This window comes from Ambystoma mexicanum, chromosome 10 (genome assembly GCF_040938575.1).
Source record: "Ambystoma mexicanum isolate Mex_15411 chromosome 10, UKY_AmexF1_1, whole genome shotgun sequence".
NCBI classification, from domain to species: domain Eukaryota; kingdom Metazoa; phylum Chordata; class Amphibia; order Caudata; family Ambystomatidae; genus Ambystoma; species Ambystoma mexicanum.
The window spans coordinates 596411507-596435656 of record NC_090932.1 but is presented as its reverse complement, the minus strand read 5'-3'; the positions used below and the strand labels follow the sequence as shown (position 1 = coordinate 596435656).

General features: G+C 47.3%; 1 protein-coding gene across 4 annotated transcripts in view; it reads right to left on the bottom strand.

The window, feature by feature from the left end:
• Positions 1–24150, bottom strand: part of ACSL3 (acyl-CoA synthetase long chain family member 3) — a 3215977-nt gene that overhangs the window by 132000 nt on the left and 3059827 nt on the right. For all 4 annotated transcript variants that reach the window (XR_011276042.1, XM_069618147.1, XM_069618145.1 and 1 more), the window contains exon 14: positions 5909–6066. Coding sequence is in view for 3 of the 4 variants with exons in the window: in XM_069618147.1 (XP_069474248.1) it covers positions 5909–6066 (158 nt within the window). In the remaining variant the exon portion in view is untranslated. The remainder of the gene's footprint in view (positions 1–5908; positions 6067–24150) is intronic.

Here is a 24150-nt window from a genome sequence, read left to right as displayed (position 1 = left end):
TGGGCCTCGAAAACGTCGATGTCGTCGACGCCGAAGGCTTCGAGCGTGGCGTCGAAAACAAAGGCGGAGGCCTCGATGACCTCGACAGAATTGGGATTCTACTCGACAATCTCGAAGCCATCGACATCGAGGACCTGGGGATAGTCACTGGTTGTGTCGTGACCGTGACTTTTCTTGGCGTCGACGCCGGTGTCAAAGCTGGCGTCGAGTCGACAGACCCGTGTGTCGAAGGTCCCTTCGACAACGGCGTCGAAGACACCGACCTCGGCGTCGACGGAACCTTCGACGACGGAACCTTCGAGGAAGGTTTGGAGGTCATAGTCCTACTCGAGGGTTCGAGACGCGCTCGAGAGGTTTCCTTCACCGGGTACTGCGACTCGCGGCGTTTTTGACCTTCGGTTCTTTCGACCAGAGCATCGCTCTCGGCAGTCTTCAAGGGGGTCGAGGCCGCTTTCTCGAAGACGCTCATCATATTTTTACGGAATTCCTCCCATTCAGCCCGGGAACTATGTTTCGTGGGGCAAGGTATTCTTTTAGGCGAAACAGAGGAAGAGGAAGACGGAGAAGGGGATCTTCAATGTCTCCTCTTCGAGTGCTTCGATCTCGAGGAGTGATGGGACCCACTCCGAGACCTGGAGCGCGAATGGTGACGAGGAGACGACTGTCTCGACTTCGTCGACGAAGAAGAAGCTTTAAAAGTCTTACCTTTCTCCAGCTTCCCCCTACGCTCCTTCAGGGCCTTAGCAGTCATGGACATACAGTCCTCGCACTCCGAACAATGGTGTTCAGCTCCCAAACACCACAGACAAACTCTGTGAGGGTCAGTCAGCGACATCTTTTTCCCACAATCTCTGCATTTTTTGAAGCCGGATTGAGGAGTTGTCGGTTCCGACGAAGAAGCCATCGAGTACGGTATTGAATAACTCGAGGTAAATAGATATAATCTGACAAAAACTGAGCAACGGTATTCCGAGGCACTGAGTAAGCGCGGAAAAACGGAACTGAGCAACGGACGCTGCGCGCGGCCTTTATAGGCAGGATGACGTCGACGTCGATACGGCGGCTGTCGAGGGACATCGACTCGGAGGACGTCGACGCGCAGCGCCCTCTAGAGAGAAAAATTTTCCGAGGCCAGCAGAGCTGGAAGGAGATAGCTAAGATGAGGAATACGTCGGAGGACACAATCCCTTCGAAATTATGTTACTCACCATAGTGACTAACGTACTCCTAGTCCATAGTCCCCTTTCCCGCCATACTGTATGGGGGACGTCCCTCGCTAAGGACAGGAAACTGAACATTTTTCACCAGAATAAATAGTATTCTCCTTTAAATTTAGATGTGCGCAGGGCCTGGGAGCATGATCTCCCTTGATTCCACCCACTGGCGCCGCTCTCAGTCCCCTTTGACGCGTCGGCTATATTACAATTGCCTAATACCAGTTTATTGAGGGGGAGGATGGTGGGACGTATGGAGAAAAGGGGACTATGGACTAGTAGTACGTTAATCACTACGGTGAGCAACATATAATTACTCCTAAATCCCGTCCCCTTTACTCCATACTTTATGGGCGATTACAACTGAATGCAGCTCTGGGAAGGAGAGTTGCCCATCTAGGAAATCACGTTTTTAAAAACTGCCTGGCCAAATGCTGCGTCTGATCCGGTGCTGGCATCCAAGCAATAGTGCTTGCTGATTGTTTGCCATGGAACGTGCGTTTGGCTCTGATAGTGTGGGCGTGCATGTTTGCTGGCAATGACAGGTGCTGTCCCTCCTATGCTTCCTTAAAGGCCATCAACATCCACCTCGCTATTGAGGCGTTGGATGCTTGACCGCCTGGCTTTGACCCACCGAATGTGACAAACAAGGCATCCGATTTATGGAAGCGCTTAGTCCTGTCCAGATAAAATCCTACAGTACGTCTGACATCCAGACAGTGCAACACCTTCTGTGCCTCGTCCTTCGGATTTGGAAAGAATGTTGGGAGTACTATCTCCTCGTTAAGGTGAAAGGGAGAGACAACCTTAGAGAGAAAGGCAGGATGCGTTCCGAGTACCACCTTGTCCCAGTGAAATGTAGTATAAGGCTCTGAAAGCCACCAGAGCCTCGCTGATCCGGCATGCTGAAGTACGGCCAAATAGCAGGGCAGTCTTAATAGTCACCAGCCCGATGTCTGCTGATGCCATGGGTTCGAAGGGCTTGTGAGCCAGGGCACCAAACACCATGTTAAAGTGACAGACCAGATGTGGACGCTTGGCAGAAGGATATAATCTGGCCAGGCCCGCCAAATGCCTTTCAACCACCGGATTGGAAGAGGAGAAGATGTCGTATGGCCGTCAGATACATGCGCAGGTGTCTACCTGTACTGAGTGAGCCAGATGTGCATAGACGGATAACACATTGTCCATTGAGGATGTCAGAGGATCAATCTTGTTTGTCTTGGCTCAGTGGCAGAACCTGGTCCACTTGCTCCTGTAATGACTCCTGGTGGAGTCGCTGCTTGCCCTTGTATGATAGCCAGGTTGTCCTCTGTTAAGTGTAGATGCTTCAGGGTGACCTGCTCAGGGACCAAGCTGCCAGGGCTAACTTATGCAGAGCGGGGTGAACCACTGTGCCCCCCTGCAGGGAGAGGAAGTGGGCTGGGGCCAAGCGGGAGGCCAGGTAGTATGGTATGTTTTCTTCTGGCCCTTTTTGGGGGCTAGAGTTTGCCAGCTTTGGTAGCCACCACACTTCTACAGGACCCTGTTCTCATTCTATGGCTAATTTCTCTTACCTATAGAGTCCCCCAGCAGCTTTGCTGGATTTGAAGGGTTTGTTTTTTTTCTCCTGCTGAGAGTGAGACTCTTTTTTCCCACTCTTAGACAGATTGCTGATGTATGTTCTAGGCTATTTTTTGTGTTTAATGTCTATGGGGTTTTTCTCACCCTCATAGAAACCATCTTTATACATGTGTGTTACACAGCACCCTCAGTGCAGTAACACAGGGGTGTCATAGTGACCCCCAAACATAGACTCCATACCCTGGGACTGACTACTGTCTCCCAGGGCATGTAAAGTCCCCATTGACTTTACTAGTCAATAGCTATGAACTAAACCAGTACAAACCATCTTATTATGGAAGTACTGGAAAGGGTTAATAATTTTTCCCTTATGTTCATTTTCGAGAGGGTACCGTACAGTCCCTCTCTCAAAAGTTTCTCGCTGGTGGCAGTGGTTACTACCGTAAATATTCGACCGCAAATATTTTCCTATGGGATTTTCCCATTGTTCGAGTCTACCACTTTTACTGACAGCCTCTAAAGAACCGCCGGTTTATCTTTTTATTAACTTTAATCCAGTAGGGTTTTTTTTGCCAGAACATTTATAATATTTCTTTCTCGTGTCTTTCTCTGAAATCCTAACCCAGGTCGGGGATCCTTTGTTCGTCCTTTTGGCAGGCTTCTGCCAAGAAACCCTCCTCTCAGCGCCACTGAGTCTGGGGTAGATCCATTGTGTGGGAGGGGGAGTAGGCACCCTGGACAGGGTTGCCTAAGCAACCCAAGTCACACTCTGCCCCAATAGGCTGGAGGGTCTCCCGCCAGGATGACCACTCCACTTTGTGAGTGACAGCTAGGCTGTATGAATGGGGGATTTTCTGCATAAAAGCAGGGACCTGTGGACTAGAAGAGCAAGAAGTCGCTAGTGGAACTAAGAAACCGAAGAGGAGAGAAGCTGAAGACATCTGCAACGACTGAACCACCGGTGAAGCCCTGCTGCAGATCCTCACCACTTTTCTCCAACGACTTGAGAAGATCTTCGCCTGCAAGAGTCTTCTTCCCTTGAGCTGGTGGGGCCAACCAGTTCGTCAATTGCCTTCCGCGACCTGCCTTGGTCGAATCGCCAGTGTCTTGCACTCGGAGACCGGATAGCCAGGCTCCCGTCAACCACGACCGCGACTTAAAGGAGCGTACCTTTTAATCTATTTCGGCATCAACGCGGCTGGCTTCTTCCCTGGACAATGCAGCAACTCGAACCTTCCTCCACGATGAGAGCCTCTCTTCCTCTGCTGGACATCACAAACTGCAGGAACTGCCAGGAACCACTGCCACCGCAGGAGCCACTTCCACTTTTTCAGGTACCTTGTTCCGCCAGGCCTCCCGTTTCGAGGGGTACCGCTAAAGGTGTTTGACATTCTTTATTTACATCCTGGGTTGGCCGCCCCTATTGACTAACATTATCTTTTACCTTCTGCACTCTCCTTTTGAACCGTTAAACCAAAGACTTGACTGCAGCTACTAGAATAGTTTTATCCTGGGCACATTGCCCTGTACCACTAACTCTGACACAGGCCTATTGACTTTGGCTAAATCTGTTACAACTGCCTTCACTAGATTGCTTTTCATCCTCGACTGTGTTGGTGCACCAAAAACTCTTATAACCCCTCTTCCTTCCCTCCTAAGTATTGCTGAAGTGCCATTTTGCTCGGTTTTCACCTATGTATGACTATTGCTAAAGTGCTACCGTGCCTAACTTTTTCACAATCCACTTGGGAAGTGTTACTAGGGTGTTTAAGAGGTTAACTATGTATAACTTGTCCTCTCCCTCCCTTTTGAGAAATTACAAGGGCCATTTTTGCTTGTTTGACCCTGTGCCATTTTACTCAGTTTTCACTCTGGCTCAAACTTGTCTATAATTTAAATAGGGAGTTGTGTATACTTTTCTTGACTGTTTTAACTTGATTTTATAATTGTGATTTATGTGTTGAACTAGAAGTGTGTAAAATAAATATGTCTATTATTTTTAATACAAAGCTTTGGTCAGTGTTTCCTTTTACCATAGTACTATAGTCCATAGTACTATAGTCCTAATGTGTAAACCCTGAATACTGCTCATCTCCCTCTTGAGATAGGTCTGACTGCTCAGCCACAGCTACCAACTAAATCTTTGTGGTACAGACTGATAACAAAGGGGGTTTCTTTGCATATACCTGTAGTCTTAATCTGCTATAGAGCTCCCCAAGGGAACTGCAGTGGATTCTGCCTAACACTCCGTCTCAGAAAAGGGGATATTTAACCTCATTCAACCAACATACCAATCTCCTTTTCCCGCCTTTAACACTTTTTGTGCTAAAGGTAGAAGAAATCTCAAAATCCTCTGGTTTGTGGTTTGTGTATAGCCAGTAAATGCACTCAGTGTGCTTATTCCCTTCATAGAGATTTTTAATGCCACATGTTTGGCATGCTTTGAACAAGGATTTGCCTTTTCTTCCATGCCTAGGGATACCCCACTTATCTGTCAGGAGAAGTTGAAGGAAGAAAACTCTGTAGTATGTTCTCAAGTTGTTTTATGAACAGAGGTTTCTCTCAGACTGTTTCCAAGATTAGGTTTTATGAAAAAGAGGTTTTACTCAGTAGAAATGTCTTTAGAAATGTCTTCAGGATCTAACTGCATGCCGTATCACGACATGCAGTTAGATCCTGAAGAAGGCCTCTTCTACTCGATGTCTCATAGGCTGGGGCACAATACACCCAAAAGGACAGTAATGGGCTACTAAAGTTACCATAAACCTATATTATAGTATAATACCGAGGTTACTGTGGATTCCCAGCCTGTTGGTGGGAAATAATCAAAGCATGTGAATCCATGAAAGATACCAATGCTGAAGAGCTAGGATTATAGGTAAAAATATTCTTAGCAGAATAAAAGGAAAACAATTATTTCTTCCTTCATTTTCATCACAAGATACAAAATTGTCAACTTTGATGGAAAAATAATGTCAACTTTAGAAAAAATACTTTTACCTGAAAAGGAAACCCCTTTTGGAAAAACTGAACAACTTCACAATAAATACATACATTAAAACAGATAATGCTAGCACACCATTCTGTAACGAAAAAGATAACATTACATGTGGAGAAGAAATATTACTCACCTGCCTTGGCACTATCTGATATTAATCTAAGTACAATCTTTTCTATTTCAGGATTATTGCAGAGTTCTTCAAAATTCCCTTGAATTTTGCTCTTTTCTGCCAATTGCAAGAGCTCCTTTTGGTTAGGTACAATAAATCCAATGACATAGGACTCGTCACTAAAAGATAAAAGCACATGGTAGTTAACTGCTTTATCATGATCACAAAAGCACTAATTGCTCATGATCAAACATATGTGGAAGTTAACTGGCAAAGGTATATGCGCGTAATGTGCTACAGAAGAACAAATGACTTGCTATTAACTCTCAGGAGGCAGGCCTCAGCCAATCGGAGGGTTCTGAAAGCAGGTATAAGCCACTGATATAGAAGTCTGCATTTGAAGCCCACTGATCAGCTTAGCGCACCAACCACTGCCTCCCCCTATTACCCCCCCACCCCACAAAGGCCACTCCAACACATCCATACCACAATCACTCACTACACTGCTTCCAGAGCCCATCTCGCTTGGCACTCTCCTCCCACACTGCCGCCAATGGAACTGTAGAAAGGACTCTTTAGTTCCCTTCAACACTGCAGCCTTCTGATCTGTATTTTTGCAAACATGAGAATCAGCTTGGTCTCGGGCCGTTACCACAGTGGTAAGCCCGCCAGCGCATAATGTTAGGAATAGTCACCACTGTTGGGTGTCCTGACCCACGTTTGAGCTATCATGCTGCAACATTTGGTGCTGTGGGCTTAGAAAATCCAAGATGGCCAAAAAGCCCACAAGTGCGCCAGAATCCAGGAGAACCACGCAGTTTGTGCGCACACCAAAATGGTTACCTCACTTGCCACCCACCAGTGTAAAGAAAGATCTTTGTTAACAAAATCCACTGTTACTGATGTCAAAAAGTTGCTGAAATCGTGGCTCACCGGACCACTTTAAAGATTCACCCCTTTTGTGGGGTTCCACATAACCATTTTACTGTAAGGAGCCCCATCAAAACAATGTTAAGCAAGGATTTACTACCATGTAAGAACCATTCCTGTTTAGAAGGCATTAATCCAAGAAAGATCCCAAAATTGCATGCAGTACCCGCTTTTGACTGAGGGCGGCGCTAGCGGTCTAAACTCTGACAGGGAAACTGCATGTCAGGAGTTGCAGGAGAGGCCTTTACATCAAAGGCTGGGAATTAATTAAAATCTTAACCACATGCTGTTCCCAGAAGACTATCTGATTTAATTAACAGGCCAAAGGCTGGGAAACCTCTCACCTCCAGAGATTCACACCAGGAGTTGGAATCTCACATGACCTCTTGATTGATAGAAGGCAGACTGGCTGGGAGCCTCTTGGAGACCACACAATAGGCTCTTTCAATTGAATAGGATTTGTTGATTTTGACTGTTTCCTGTCAACAAAGGCCTGCCTGCCAGAAGACACATGTGATTGACCCACCCAAGTCTTGGAGGCGGACTCCAACACTCTGAGAACTGAATTGAAAGCAAAATATATATTTTACAGAAACACTGATAACTCTTTGTAATCAAATGACAGGAATGTATAACTTTGAGAGCCTTCATTTTAAAAAATGTACCTTCGATTCAAGCCCAAACTCCAATTTGTGTGATGTTCTGGGGCAAAACCCTGCTAGTTATGTATACTACAGACTCTGTGTTTAAGCTAGGAACATGGTAATTTACTGGAGTATGTATGGACAGGCCGTGTACATGTGTACAACTCTGGAGAAAAATCTGATGTTGCAAAACCACTAAAAAGCACAAAATGTTGCCATTTTTGAACCCAAGCCCCCAGGAAGAGCAGAGTTAGAAAAGGGGATACCTCATGTGATATGTGATGGGTGCATGTAATTTCAAACCACTGTGTATCTATGAAGTGTGCATTTTGATCAAATATAGATTTGTGGGCAAACTGACCAGGGGAGGATCCTCTGACCCATAAAACCTACAGCATCACTCTGACTCACAGTTCCTTCCCCAATCATGGGAGAGGGGAGAATTGGGCCAATGACAAGTTGAAAGAGGGGCTGGCTAGTGATGCTGCACACACACCCACTTTCAAAACACATAAAAGCAGACAGTCAGGACAGATAGAGACATTCAATTCCATTTGCTGCGGAGCATGCTGCCGGACCATACAACATCCAGAGATCCAGACTTCAAATCCATCAATCTCCAGAACCTGTAGCAGTACTTAGAAAGCAGAGCAGTATCCAGAATCCACAGAGGCTAGACCAGTAGAGCAGAGCTGACCCAGACCGCTGTTAGCAGAACCAGAGAGCTGACCCAGATCACTGTGAAGTGCCGAGACCAGACCGGAGTCCAGTCCGAAAACCTGACCAGATCCGTGGCGAGGCCTATTTCTAAATATATTGTGAGTACCTAGCAGAACTGTGCAGAACCAATCTCTTAGTTAAAATAATATAATTCAATCTATTTTAATCTAACCAGAACTGCCTCCTATAAGTTGTCACCTGTCATTTGCAAAGCTGTCACTTGTCATTTTTTAGCTGCAAGCTGTAACCTGTCGCTTTGAACTTTTAAAATTTCAAATCCGAAAAACAACCTTCACAAAATCGTCCATAACTCCGTAACCGTTTGTGCTAGGAACTTGCTACTCCTCATACTTTCTCCGTAATCACGATTCTCGCACTCGCGAATTTTACCGCGATTTGCAAATTTCTCCACGTGTGAAAACAGCAGCTTCCTTGCTTTCATTTGCCAAAAATTCGTTTAACCTGCCAACCATCCCTGAATCATTGCTAGAGTGAGCCTGGACTAATATTAACTAGATACCACTCACCCTGAACCTCTAGAGGGAATTAAAAGCATTTTAGCAAATTTTTCACTTCATTGCCAGCACATATAAAAGCATCTTGGGCCTGTGTTTCAAACTTCTGTAGTCTAAGCTTGCTGGGGTGAACGGGATTACATTTGATTGCATTTCTGAGAACTGTGTGCTTTCCTTCCATTTACTTGCATTGCATAAAGGGGGGGGAGTGGATTGCCAAAGAAAAGTGATTACATTGTTTTGTTGAAATCATATTGAGTATTTTCTGTATTGCATTTCATTCAACATTGCATCAATCTGAACTTATATAAAGCATTCTCTACCACCTTATTCTTCTGTTCCTATTCACAAGTGTGCTAGTGCCAGACTATCATGTATTGATTACTGCTCAGATTAAGTGTGATATTCAATTATTATAAAGTGTGATATATATATCTATTGTTTAAAGTATCAAATAAACCTTTTAAACTTGCAAAACAGAACTACTTCTTGGCTCAGTGGGGTCAGGGGGATTCCAAGAGAGGGGTGTTATATAGGGGTAGTCATCCAGAACGCATGAACTGGACATAAAGATATATCAATAAGGGTTTTCATTCAGTATTCTAGACTAGGCGTTGACTTAGTTGTAGTGTTGAATTGAATCCTCTTACAAATTGGGGGCTCGTAGCCGGGGATTCCGGATTAGATCTATCACTTGTGCAGATTAATACAGCGTGCCAGCTGACCAGATACACATATCCGGTCGGATCACCACGCTGTGTTACGCTGTAAAGCACTCCTCAAAGGAACGCTCTAAGGAAAAGGTCTGTTTTGCAAAAATAAAAGACAAACTTCTGTAAGTCAGGAAGGAACTCAAATTCCAGAATGACGACCTTGGTAGATATGAAAATAGCCAGAGAGCACTTCTTACATAAGCTATTTGTGAGAGGTGAGTGGACTCATCAGGACCAGACGGTCTGGTTGCAGGCAATCGCACCCCAGATCACTGAAACAGGGTCAGATATATGGAGAGATCAGGGTCCCTTACATGTGGCCCTGAGTGAACTATACATGGCTCCTAAAGCTAAGGATGAACAAGACAAGATGGTTAGGATAGCGGCATACCTGTACCTATATATGGGAGACATGCAGGATAAATGTACTGAAAGCCAAGATCTGGCGAATAAGCGACAGATGGCGTTAGAGAAGGTCCAATCTGACCTGGTCTCTTCTGAGCAGAGGCTGCAGGGGAGCCAGGAGTCAGAAAATGAGAGTAGACAGCACATCATTAAAATAAAGAAGGATATGGACATCCTGCAACAGGAAAAGGCTGACCAGGATACCAGATTTCTGGCCTTGCAGAAGGAGTACCAAGAAGGTTTGGACTCCCTACTGCAGAGCCAGAAAAAGCTGGAGCAACGGTTAGACTTCAATAGGGTATGTGCTGAGCAGGTAGTCACCCTGCAAAGCCACCTAGATAGGGAGAAGGCAGAGAGCAATAAACTGATTCTGAAATACCTGGATACCCAGGCAGAGTTTGATCAGGAGCGCCAGAAAGCTGGTGCCTTCCAAAGGCAAAGGGACGACCTGACGGTACAGATGCAGACTCTTAGTCAGGAAAGGGACACCTTAGGCCAGGAAGTCTGCCACTTAAAAAGAAAAATGGAAGAAAATCACCTGGCCCACCAGGGACTAGGTGACCTCCAAAAAGAACACCAGGACTTGCTAGAGCACACCAGAAGGGTGGAGGAGGCTCTGGCAAGAAAGGAGCAGGCCAGTAGGGAAGGTTCTCAGGAGGTAACCCTCCTGCAGCAAAGACTGGCCCAGTACTCCAGGGCCAATCAGGAGGCACAGAGAGAGAATGAGGCTCTCTGCCAGCACAATGATAGACTCCAACAACAGGTAGCGATGCAGGAGAGACTGATAGAGTCTAGTAAGGCCTTAACTGAGGAACTGAAGGCGCAGGCTCTTGCATTGCAACAGGGAGCAGGGGCGGATAGAGAGGAGGTTCGCTGGGTAAGAGAAACTCCTGAGCATAACCCCAGGAGCCCTAGTACCAGAGGCCTTTATCTCTCTCAGTCCCTGGACTCTGCCACCCCCATGTCCCCTGGCGCACATGAGCACAGGGCCACAGGGATGGCAGATTACTATCCAGCCAGAAGCATGGGGCTCATAGGCCAGTACCACCCAGGAATGGAGGGGCGGGCATCCGGGTATGGGCACCCAAGCACAGTGCAATTTGATGGGGAACCCCAGGAGAGTAGGCCCATTAAGGGCATCCTGAAAACCTCTGCCCAGTTAGGTCAGTGGGGGGGGGGGGGTACCCATCAAATCCTGGCAGCAAGGAGGGATCTGAAGACTCCTCTGAGCGGTACAGGACACAGGAGACCAGGTCCCCACATTCTGCCAGCCATTCCCAGGCTCGCAGAATCCGGGAAAACCTGGAAGAACAGACGGGAACCTCTGGGAGCAGTGCCTCTGAGTCAGAAGATGAATGGACCAGGGTTACCCGGACCAAAAGGGCCAATAAGACAAAAAAGGCCTTGCTTAAGGACCCCTTTAAGCAGATTAAGGCAATCAGGAGCGTCATCACGCCTTATCATAAGAACGCCAAGTATTCTGTTTGGGAGCACTTGTTTGAGCAAATGATGGAGACTTTCCATTTGAAGGACAGCCAAAGCTGTATTCAATATGTAAAGTGGACCTTCTCCCCGGAATACTCCAGTTTCTTTGCGGGGCTGGAGGACCAAAATCATTTAAGATGGTCCACCTATAAGGCGGCCACCTTGAAACATTTTTCTACTCATAGAAATCCTCAAGAGGCTCGCAAGGCAGCCTACAATTTACAATGTGGGGAGGATCAGGCCCCACAAGAATTTGTGCAGGAGTTAAAGCGTGCTTTTGCACAGACCACAAGAAGGGCGCGCACGGATAGCTGAGAATTTGTTAATACGTTTTTCCATGCCTTGCCCAAATACATAATGACCCAGCTCGTGAGGGATTTTCACGAGAAAAGATCTTTAGACTGGGTCATTGAACAGGCGACCCGGATCTATGAGGTGCAGAAGCCAATAGAAAATAAAAATAATGCGCCCAAAAACCCCAAAGCCAACAACACCCCTGCTGCTGTCAAGGTGGCAGAGGTAAAGGTCACCCCCATTTTAGATTTGGAGATGGGGGGCCTAAAAACCTACCTGCACCTAATAATGCTAGGCCCAGAAGGGCCTCGGGCCAGTCACAGACAGGGAGCCAGGGAGACAGCCCCACAAATGGGGTCCCTCGCTCTCCTGATTATGTAAGCCCCCGTTACAAGGGAAACAGACCCATCCTGGGTTATGTGTGGACTCCTCCAGCCCAAGGGGGGGGATCCAGCCAAGCACCTAACCCAGAGAACTTCCCTCGCAACTTCTCACAGGAGGGCAGAAACTCACCAAACCCTGGGCAGAACTTCTTCCCCAGGTATCCACCCAACTTCCAGCCCCAAAATCCTCCACCCTTCTTTCCCCAATTCCCTGAGCCCAGACAACTGAATCCGGGAGAGGGGAGGCCAAGGGTGGAGGGGTATCCAAATCTTCCCAACCAGGAGTACTACCAAAGAAGGGATAGCTACCCTTCCCGGGATCAGCCCAGGGGAGAAAACAGGGCCCCGTATCAGCCTGAGCGGGTTTCCCAGTTAGAGCGCCAAGTTCAAAACATGGCGCGGGATCTGGGTCACATACTGAGGGCTCAGCAGAACCCTCAGATCGGCATGCCGGCGCAGAACGCACCCAACTCTGGACCTGGTGCTCCAGAACAATGACGGGGGCAGCACCCCGATAACTCACCGCTTCCCAGGGAGGAGGCACAAAGGGAAGGGGGGTGTAAAGCCTTGGAGGAAGCTTCCTTCCTCACTTGTAAACAGCCCCTGGAAACCCAGGAACCGGAAACAAAATCTCTTCCCCCTGAAAGTCTGCCTCCTAAGGAGCAGAGAGGGGGTAGGAGAAACAAAAGACCCAAACAGACTCAGTTTGAGGAGGAGGTACAGATCTTCCAATTTGAGGGAGAGGGATCCTCAGAGGATCCTGGGAAAAGGATCTTCTCCTTCAGAGAGGGGGGAACTCCTCCCAAAGAAAAATGGGTCCCTAGGGATGCAAATCCAGACTGGGGAGATGTGGAGACTGAGCTACCGCCGCCCACCATCTCATCCCAGAACCAACAGCAAGAAAATCCCCTGGTTCAAACCCATCCTGGTGACTGCCTCCAAAAAGGGGGGGGCGGCCCGGAACCGGAGCCAGGGGAACCCACAATGGCTCTGATCTCCAGTTGCCAACTTTTTCTTTCAGATTCCCAAGGCTCTCCACAGAATTCTGCCCAAATTTCTTCTCTTGCAATGTCCAAAACCAGAAAGTTAGCCCACCAGTTGTCCAAAAATGTGCATTATCTGTGCCCCCTTGAGGAGAAGGAGGGAAGATATTATGCCCCGGTACAAGTACAGGGGCAGGGTACGATTTCAGCGCTGGTGGACACGGGATCTCAAGCTACCCTTCTGTCCAGAAGGGCCTTTGATGAACTGAATGCAGGAAGGGGAGGGAATTACCAAATTCCTCTCACCTCACTTCCTGGACAACTCCAGAACTTTGACGGGAAGGAAATTCCCGTCGAGGGGACGGCAGATTTGGACATTAAAATTGGGCGACACAAGTTGAAACACCCGGTCATAGTTGTGACTCCAGAGGGCACCCCTTGTTTACTAGGGAATGACCTCCTGAGAAGGTTGTCACCCCTAATAGATTGCGTAAACAAGGTCCTCTGGACCCAGACTAGCCGACCCATAAAATTAAAACAGAGTGTCAACCATGTTAGTTTAAACAGCACATGCCACATGGTTGAACAAAAATCTGACCAAGTAGAATTTCACTTCCAGAACAACCAAATTCCAGACGTGACAGTAATAGCAGTAGGACAACAGACTGGTGATGGGGGGTCCTCTCTATTTCTGAAAATCAACCTTCCTTCCAGTTTAGGGTGGTATTCCACACTGGAAGGAAACACCCTGAAATTCTTTACTAATCCACAATCAGAAACTCCCACTCCTATAGTCCAGAAAGATGTGAAATCAGCTCAGAGCCTGGCTGATATTCAGCAAATTGGAGAGCAGTTGTTCATCCCTGTTCAGTTAAATGATGGGAAGGACTCTGTTCTCGCTCGAGTGTGCGTGAACAATGGTAAGAGCTTCATCAGCGAAGCCATGTTTCGCCAACTCCCAAAAGATCCAGCCATTCCCACCTTCAAACTGATAGACAAATGGGAAATGGACCTGGAAGCACCTAATTCCAAACATCTCCTGCCAAGCAGGTGTATGCTCAAAATCTCGATTGGCAACAAGGGCATAGTCCACAATTGTTGGGTCGTGCGAGACGTCCCTGCCGCCTTTTACTTAGGCAGTGACATTCTCAATCGCTTTGCCATTAGTTTGGACCTAATAAACTTCAAAGCTTGGTCCCGATTAGCGGATAATCCCATGGGCTTTGATGATCCAGAAAAAGCATTTAGGTCAGCTCAATTGCTACCTTATGCAGTTGAAATTCAGATCAAAGAGGAAGTCACCATCCCAGAAAGGACCCGACAATTCTCCCTGGAAGTGAAAGCTAAAAGAGGACAATATTTGCAAAACCCTGATGCTTACATACATCTAAATGCTTCTCTCCAACAGCAAGGGTTAGGGGTAAACCCAACACCAGTAGTCAACATAGAACATGACACCATTCTAATAGAGGTGGATAACAGCGACTTAAAGAGTATTACTCTAGCCGCAGGCACCATTATTGGAATGGCGGTTGATGACCGACATTTTTCCATTGATTTAGGTAATGAACTGTTAGGGCCAATCCCCAAGGACTGCGTTGACAGTGACAGTGAGGACAATACAACACCAGACAGGATTTTTACCCGGCATGGGGGGAACTTCCTGGTGTACACTTCCTGCCCCTATGGTAAGGAAGATGTGACTTGTGACTTCAGGAGGGATGAGGTGATTTTCCAGGTCCATGAGGGCTGCCTTTCCCACCTATAGCCTCCGGTCGAAATCAGCACTCTGACCAGGGACTTCTCCACCCAGCTGGAGGAGGCCGCGGAGATAGCCAAACCAGAAGTCTTTCCAGGCTTCAGGCAGATGGTGGAAGAGAGAGTCAACCTAGCTGATGCCTGTGTGACTCTGGAACAAAAGCAAAAGTTGAAACAAGTTTTCTTGGATTTCCAAGATCTCTTTGCGGTAGACTCATATGACTGTGGTCGCACTGACATCCACACAACCACAATCCCCACGGACCCTGGCATGACTCCTGTGTTTGTGAAGCAATATCGCTTGCCTCTCGCATCAATGGAGTCCCTTACGGAAATAATTAAGAACCTTGAGTCCCGGGGAATAATCCGTCCAGTCCACAGCACCTTCAATAATCCGGTGCTGGGAATATTGAAGCCAAACGGCCAGTGGAGACTCTGCGCCGACCTCAGGGAGCTCAACAAATGGGTCCATACTTCCCGATGGCCTCTGCCCTACATTGACCAAGGGCTGGTCCAGATCCAGGGGTCACAGGTGTTCACTGCAATAGACCTGACCAATGGATACTGGACCGTGCCGGTCAGTAGGGAGGACCAATACAAGCTGGCTTTTACCTTTGGGGGCCAGCAGTAGACATGGACCCGGACTCCTTAACTCCGGTAATGAGTTCAATATTTTCCTACATAAGGCCATGCCCGACCTGGGTGCGAGGGGTAACCTGGCTTATGTAGATGATGTCCTCATCAAAAGTTCATCTGTGGAGGAACACATAGCGGAGATCCGTTATGTTCTGACGCAGTTGAGGGCCGCCGGAGCAAAACTTTCCTTTCAGAAAGCACAGTGGTGTAGAACCCGTGTTAATTTCTTGGGGCATGAGATTACTCCTCAGGGTCTCTGTCCCCAGGAAAAGAAAGTGGAAGCACTTCAGAAACTGAAAGACCCTGCAACTCTGCGGGAACTAAGGAGCCTCCTTGGACTGACTAATTACAGCAGAAAGTTCATTGAGGGCTACGCAGAGATCACCAGACCCCTGATTCATCTCCTGAAGGGGGGGGTCAAGTGGGAATGGGGTCCAGAACAAGCCGAGGCGGTAAAACAACTCAAAAGAAGCTTCTCACAAGCGCCTTGCCTAGCTTACCCTGTCAGGAACAAGGAGTTCTTCCTGGAGACGGGGTTCTCTAATACGTGCTTGACGGCGGTATTATACCAAAAGCATGACAAGGTCAATAAAGTAATCTCCTATGCGAGCAAAACTTTATCCTCTGTGGAGGAAAAATTCAACGATTGTGAGAAGGCACTCCTGGCAACGCTGTGGGCATTGAAGAATTACCGCCCGTTTATCCAGGGGGAACACATCATAGTGGAGACTCCACACCAGCCTCTGCAATATCTCCAAAGTGACAGAATCCGGGCCGGGAATGTGAGTAATTCCCGAATTACTTCCTGGATTCTGTCAATGCAAGGCTTTCCTGTGGAGGTCAGATATGGCCAAAACAAGAAGAGTCCCCTCGCGCAAGGTCTGGCTGACTTGCATGATTGTGCCAGAGAAAACTGTCTCGAGGACGAAAGTCTAAAAATCAAGGACAACACAGAGGCATACCTTAATTCCCCACACAAAGTCTTTGAAGAGGACAAGTGTGAGGGAATGCCCACTGTCTATGTGGATGGATGCTCGTACCATGTTGACAACGACGGGGAGAAAGAACTGGTGGCTGGCATAGGGAATGCATGGGTGAAGGAGTTGCCAGAACCCTCCGCTGGATACAAAATTGGTCCCCGAAGTAGTCAGGTGGCAGAATTGATGGCTGTGCATCAGGCCATCCTCACTGTTGTCCAGCATCAACTCCACGAACTGGTCATAATCACAGATTCGGATTATGTACGGAACTGGTTCGTGGAGCACCTGGTTAATTGGAAAACCAGAGGCATGTTATGTGCTAACAACAAACCCTTGAAACATGGGAAGTTGATTCAAAACATTGATGATCTGGTCACCTCGAATGAGATGACCATCTATTGGAAAAAGATCAAGGGTCATTCCAAAGTAGAGGGACCAGACAAAACTGGAAATGACTTAGCTGATCAGCTGGCCAAAACCGGGGCCATCCAAGGGGATCTAATTGAGATTGAGTCCCTGTTGGGGGAAATCCAGGTCACTGCTATCACTAGGTCCCAGACAAATGCTCACAATGACCTTTCAATTGCACAATGGAGTAAGGAGACCCCTGATGCTGATTTGATTACCGCTCAGAAGGGGGATCCAATAATTGGTAAATTTAACCAGCACCTTGAGGACCCTGAAAACTTTCCCCTGACGGAGACCGATTACATTGGGAAAGAGGACCTAAGAGTGTTGATGAAATGTCCAAAAATGTTCCGAATCCAAGACGGTTTGCTGGTAAGGAAATCCAAAGCTGGCCACGATCAGTGGGTGGTTCCTACCTCATTCCGAAGCCTGATGTTAAGTCACGCCCATGATGCGGCCACCGCCGGTCATAGGGGGTTTCACACAACACTGGAAATCTTAAGAGAGGTTGCATACTGGCCACACATGGGCCAGGACCTCAACCAATACTTGAAGGGTTGTCTTGTGTGTGCACAATTTCAGCCAACATCCCTCACACACCGGGCGCCTCTCCAAAAGAGGGGGATGACACTGCCATGGTCAGATTTACAAATCGACTTTGTAGGCCCTGTGATTCGCTCGTCTAGAGGAAACAAATACATGTTGACCGTTACATGCTTGTTTACCAAGTGGGAGGAATGTCTCCCAGCCCCAAATTGCAAGGCAGAAACTGCAGCTGCCCTGATGATTAACCACATCTTTTCCCGTTTCGGTCTACCTCAAAGGATTGAGTCAGACAGGGGTAGCCACTTCACCAGTGAAGTAATGACAAAGATGTGGGAGATACTGGGGGTCAAAAGGAAGTTGCATATTGCTTACCGGCCAGCTTCTTCTGGGGCAGTAGAGAGATATAACCGAACCATTGTGAGCATATTAAAGAAGTTTGTGGCAGATTCTGGGCCAAGTTGGGATATCCGATTACCTCTGGTCCTAATGGCCATCAGATCTACCCCTTCATCTGCAACCAAAATGTCACCATTTGAGTTGATGACTGGACGCAAGATGGTGCTTCCTCAGCATTTGCTCTACAGGACCCAAGAGCAGACACTAATAAATGCCTCCACAACTCATGAGTATGTGGAGAATTTAAGGAAACACCTTCAACATGCTTTTGCTTATGCTCAGCGGAATCTAGAAAGATCAGCTGAGAGTATGAAGACCCACTATGACCTGAAAACTTCCAGGAAGGAATATCAGGTGGGGGACCGGGTCTATCTATACAATTTCCAAAGGAACCAGGCCAAACAGCGAACATTTTTGCCTACATGGAAGGGACCCTTTGAGATTATAGACAAAATCTCCCCTGTGGCCTACAAGATCCGCATCCCCAAAGGCGGTTTGGCAGAGGGGGAAGACAAGTGGGTCCACATTAACCAGTTGAAGTGTTGCCATCCCAGGCACACTCTGCAACAACTGGAGGAATCCTCTGGAATCCTAGAGGGTACTGTCTCAGATTAATTCAGTTCTAACTTAAAATATCAGACATATCGCCTATCAAATTCTGAGTTTCTCAATGTGGGTGTTTTCGTTTTGGATGCAAAAAGAAATGTGCATGTTCATATGTTTTGACTATAAATGTATATGCCACCCCACTATATCAATGGTGGGGGAAAAATGTCTATGAATAGGTATTGCCGCTCTTCCTTTGTCGTCCTAGGAGAAAGAAAACCTTGAGACTGGCCAGGGAGGACGATCCGGAGACCGGGAGCAGAGATGCGAGGGGCCCAGGGTACCGCCCAATATTCCCATCAGGACCGGCGAGGAGAACCGATCGATCAGTACCGGATGGAGGAAAAGATGCTGAACTGTGCCATTTGCAGAATTGGAAGAAGATTATGCGGACAGACCAGTGCGTGGGTCAAAACCCTTGTGCACCCGACTCCCCATCGACTCAAATTCAAAGGGCAGTCACGTGGGGGGATTTGTTGGGTGTCCTGACCCACGTTTGAGCTATCATGCTGCAACATTTGGTGCTGTGGGCTTAGAAAATCCAAGATGGCCAAAAAGCCCACAAGTGCGCCAGAATCCAGGAGAACCACGCAGTTTGTGCGCACACCAAAATGGTTACCTCACTTGCCACCCACCAGTGTAAAGAAAGATCTTTGTTAACAAAATCCACTGTTACTGATGTCAAAAAGTTGCTGAAATCATGGCTCACCGGACCACTTTAAAGATTCAACCCTTTTGTGGGGTTCCACATAACCATTTTACTGTAAGGAGCCCCATCAAAACAATGTTAAGCAAGGATTTACTACCATGTAAGAACTGCATGCAGTACCCGCTTTTGACTGAGGGCGGCGCTAGCGGTCTAAACTCTGACAGGGAAACTGCATGTCAGGAGTTGCAGGAGAGGCCTTTACATCAAAGGCTGGGAATTAATTAAAATCTTAACCACATGCTGTTCCCAGAAGACTATCTGATTTAATTAACAGGCGAAAGGCCTCCAGAGATTCACACCAGGAGTTGGAATCTCACATGACCTCTTGATTGAAAGAAGGCAGACTGGCTGGGAGCCTCTTGGAGACCACACAATAGGCTCTTTCAATTGAATAGGATTTGTTGATTTTGACTGTTTCCTGTCAACAAAGGCCTGCCTGCCAGAAGACACATGTGATTGACCCACCCAAGTCTTGGAGGCGGACTCCAACACTCTGAGAACTGAATTGAAAGCAAAATATATATTTTACAGAAACACTGATAACTCTTTGTAATCAAATGACAGGAATGTATAACTTTGAGAGCCTTCATTTTAAAAAATGTACCTTCGATTCAAGCCCAAACTCCAATTTGTGTGATGTTCTGGGGCAAAACCCTGCTAGTTATGTATACTACAGACTCTGTGTTTAAGCTAGGGACATGGTAATTTACTGGAGTATGTATGGACAGGCCGTGTACATGTGTACAAATCTGGAGAAAAATCTGATGTTGCAAAACCACTAAAAAGCACAAAATGTTGCCATTTTTGAACCCAAGCCCCCAGGAAGAGCAGAGTTTGAAAAGGGGATACCTCATGTGATATGTGATGGGTGCATGTAATTTCAAACCACTGTGTATCTATGAAGTGTGCATTTTGATCAAATATAGATTTGTGGGCAAACTGACCAGGGGAGGATCCTCTGACCCATAAAACCTACAGCATCACTCTGACTCACAGTTCCTTCCCCAATCATGGGAGAGGGGAGAATTGGGCCAATGACAAGTTGAAAGAGGGGCTGGCTAGTGATGCTGCACACACACCCACTTTCAAAACACATAAAAGCAGACAGTCAGGACAGATAGAGACATTCAATTCCATTTGCTGCGGAGCATGCTGCCGGACCATACAACATCCAGAGATCCAGACTTCAAATCCATCAATCTCCAGAACCTGTAGCAGTACTTAGAAAGCAGAGCAGTATCCAGAATCCAGAGAGGCTAGACCAGTAGAGCAGAGCTGACCCAGACCGCTGTTAGCAGAACCAGAGAGCTGACCCAGATCACTGTGAAGTGCCGAGACCAGACCGGAGTCCAGTCCGAAAACCTGACCAGATCCGTGGCGAGGCCTATTTCTAAATATATTGTGAGTACCTAGCAGAACTGTGCAGAACCAATCTCTTAGTTAAAATAATATAATTCAATCTATTTTAATCTAACCAGAACTGCCTCCTAGAAGTTGTCACCTGTCATTTGCAAAGCTGTCACTTGTCATTTTTTAGCTGCAAGCTGTAACCTGTCGCTTTGAACTTTTAAAATTTCAAATCCGAAAAACAACCTTCACAAAATCGTTCATAACTCCGTAACCGTCAGACTATCCATTATTGATTACTGCTCAGATTAAGTGTGATATTCAATTATTAATTATTATAAAGTGTGATATATATATCTATTGTTTAAAGTATCAAATAAACCTTTTAAACTTGCATAACAGAACTACTTCTTGGCTCAGTGGGGCCAGGGGGATTCCAAGAGAGGGGTGTTATATAGGGGTAGTCATCCAGAACGCATGAACTGGACATAAAGATATATCAATAAGGGTTTTCATTCAGTATTCTAGACTAGGCGTTGACTTAGCTGTAGTGTTGAATTGAATCCTCTTACACCACCAAGCCCCGGCTTGGCAAGTACACGCCTCTGCTTCGCTATGTAGGCGATGGAAAAAACTTCTGCCCATTCCAAGATGGCATCAGTGTGTGTCGCGTTGCCATGCTACGATGTCAGGTTGCCAAGATGGCACCGACAATTTGCAGTCCGGAACTACTACAAGAGTGGGAGGAAACCGATAAGCAGCGTGTCGCAATCTTGCTTTCTTTGTGAATGCCACAATGCTGTTTCCTGCTACTGCTTCCTTGCCTTGTCCTCCAATGTACTTCTCTTCTGATTCCCAGTGCCCTTGCTTCTTCCTGCTCCACCTCACTCTCTCTGGTGGTCCTCTGCCTAAGTGTTACCAGCACTTTGTCCATTACTGTGCTCCCTGGACTTCCAGGAACCTGTACTCCAGACTGTGCAACATCACAAAGTTGTTTTCCAGGATTGGGTTTTTTCACTATTCTGAAGACTAGCCCTTTCAGGGTAGCCCGCTGTCCTCGCTTTCCTGTGGTGTATACGGGGGGTGACTACTTTGGGGAGATGGGCCCTACCTCTTTGACACAAAACCTCACAAAGAACCTAAGGTAAGGCCTGTCGCTGACACATAATTGATGTCCTGATGTGAAATACTCTTCCTTCTACATCTTTTTAAAATGGATCAATCTAAATGCAGATGGGATCCTGATATTTGTAAACAACCATGAGGGGGCTCTTTTATGACTGTGAATGCAACTTACACCAGATGTTTTACGTACTCTAAGTCCTTAGTCCCCTTTCCTCAATACTGCTTGGGCGTCCCTTTCTAGGGACGGGAGACGGAACCTTTTTCACCAGAAAAAAACCTTCTTCCCCTTTAAATTTAGAGGAGCATGAGGTGCGGCCCTGGGAGCATGCGCTGCTCTGACTCCGCCCTCCAGCGCCACACCTCAGCCCCCATAGACGCGTCGACAATAGGGATGAGGTGATTTTCCAGGTCCATGAGGGCTGCCTTTCCCACCTATAGCCTCCGGTCCAAATCAGCACTCTGACCAGGGACTTCTCCACCCAGCTAGAGGAGGCCGCGGAGATAGCCAAACCAGAAGTCTTTCCAGGCTTCAGGCAGATGGTGGAAGAGAGAGTCAACCTAGCTGATGCCTGTGTGACTCTGGAACAAAAGCAAAAGTTGAAACAAGTTTTCTTGGATTTCCAAGATCTCTTTGCGGTAGACTCATATGACTGTGGTCGCACTGACATCCACACAACCACAATCCCCACGGACCCTGGCATGACTCCTGTGTTTGTGAAGCAATATCGCTTGCCTCTCGCATCAATGGGAGTCCCTTACGGAAATAATTAAGAACCTTGAGTCCCGGGGAATAATCCGTCCAGTCCACAGCACCTTCAATAATCCGGTGCTGGGAATATTGAAGCCAAACGGCCAGTGGAGACTCTGCGCCGACCTCAGGGAGCTCAACAAATGGGTCCATACTTCCCGATGGCCTCTGCCCTACATTGACCAAGGGCTGGTCCAGATCCAGGGGTCACAGGTGTTCACTGCAATAGACCTGACCAATGGATACTGGACCGTGCCGGTCAGTAGGGAGGACCAATACAAGCTGGCTTTTACCTTTGGGGGCCAGCAGTAGACATGGACCCGGACTCCTTAACTCCGGTAATGAGTTCAATATTTTCCTACATAAGGCCATGCCCGACCTGGGTGCGAGGGGTAACCTGGCTTATGTAGATGATGTCCTCATCAAAAGTTCATCTGTGGAGGAACACATAGCGGAGATCCGTTATGTTCTGACGCAGTTGAGGGCCGCCGGAGCAAAACTTTCCTTTCAGAAAGCACAGTGGTGTAGAACCCGTGTTAATTTCTTGGGGCATGAGATTACTCCTCAGGGTCTCTGTCCCCAGGAAAAGAAAGTGGAAGCACTTCAGAAACTGAAAGACCCTGCAACTCTGCGGGAACTAAGGAGCCTCCTTGGACTGACTAATTACAGCAGAAAGTTCATTGAGGGCTACACAGAGATCACCAGACCCCTGATTCATCTCCTGAAGGGGGGGGTCAAGTGGGAATGGGGTCCAGAACAAGCCGAGGCGGTAAAACAACTCAAAAGAAGCCTCTCACAAGCGCCTTGCCTAGCTTACCCTGTCAGGAACAAGGAGTTCTTCCTGGAGACGGGGTTCTCTAATACGTGCTTGACGGCGGTATTATACCAAAAGCATGACAAGGTCAATAAAGTAATCTCCTATGCGAGCAAAACTTTATCCTCTGTGGAGGAAAAATTCAACGATTGTGAGAAGGCACTCCTGGCAACGGTGTGGGCATTGAAGAATTACCGCCCGTTTATCCAGGGGGAACACATCATAGTGGAGACTCCACACCAGCCTCTGCAATATCTCCAAAGTGACAGAATCCGGGCCGGGAATGTGAGTAATTCCCGAATTACTTCCTGGATTCTGTCAATGCAAGGCTTTCCTGTGGAGGTCAGATATGGCCAAAACAAGAAGAGTCCCCTCGCGCAAGGTCTGGCTGACTTGCATGATTGTGCCAGAGAAAACTGTCTCGAGGACGAAAGTCTAAAAATCAAGGACAACACAGAGGCATACCTTAATTCCCCACACAAAGTCTTTGAAGAGGACAAGTGTGAGGGAATGCCCACTGTCTATGTGGATGGATGCTCGTACCATGTTGACAACGACGGGGAGAAACAACTGGTGGCTGGCATAGGGAATGCATGGGTGAAGGAGTTGCCAGAACCCTCCGCTGGATACAAAATTGGTCCCCGAAGTAGTCAGGTGGCAGAATTGATGGCTGTGCATCAGGCCATCCTCACTGTTGTCCAGCATCAACTCCACGAACTGGTCATAATCACAGATTCGGATTATGTACGGAACTGGTTCGTGGAGCACCTGGTTAATTGGAAAACCAGAGGCATGTTATGTGCTAACAACAAACCCTTGAAACATGGGAAGTTGATTCAAAACATTGATGATCTGGTCACCTCGAATGAGATGACCATCTATTGGAAAAAGATCAAGGGTCATTCCAAAGTAGAGGGACCAGACAAAACTGGAAATGACTTAGCTGATCAGCTGGCCAAAACCGGGGCCATCCAAGGGGATCTAATTGAGATTGAGTCCCTGTTGGGGGAAATCCAGGTCACTGCTATCACTAGGTCCCAGACAAATGCTCACAATGACCTTTCAATTGCACAATGGAGTAAGGAGACCCCTGATGCTGATTTGATTACCGCTCAGAA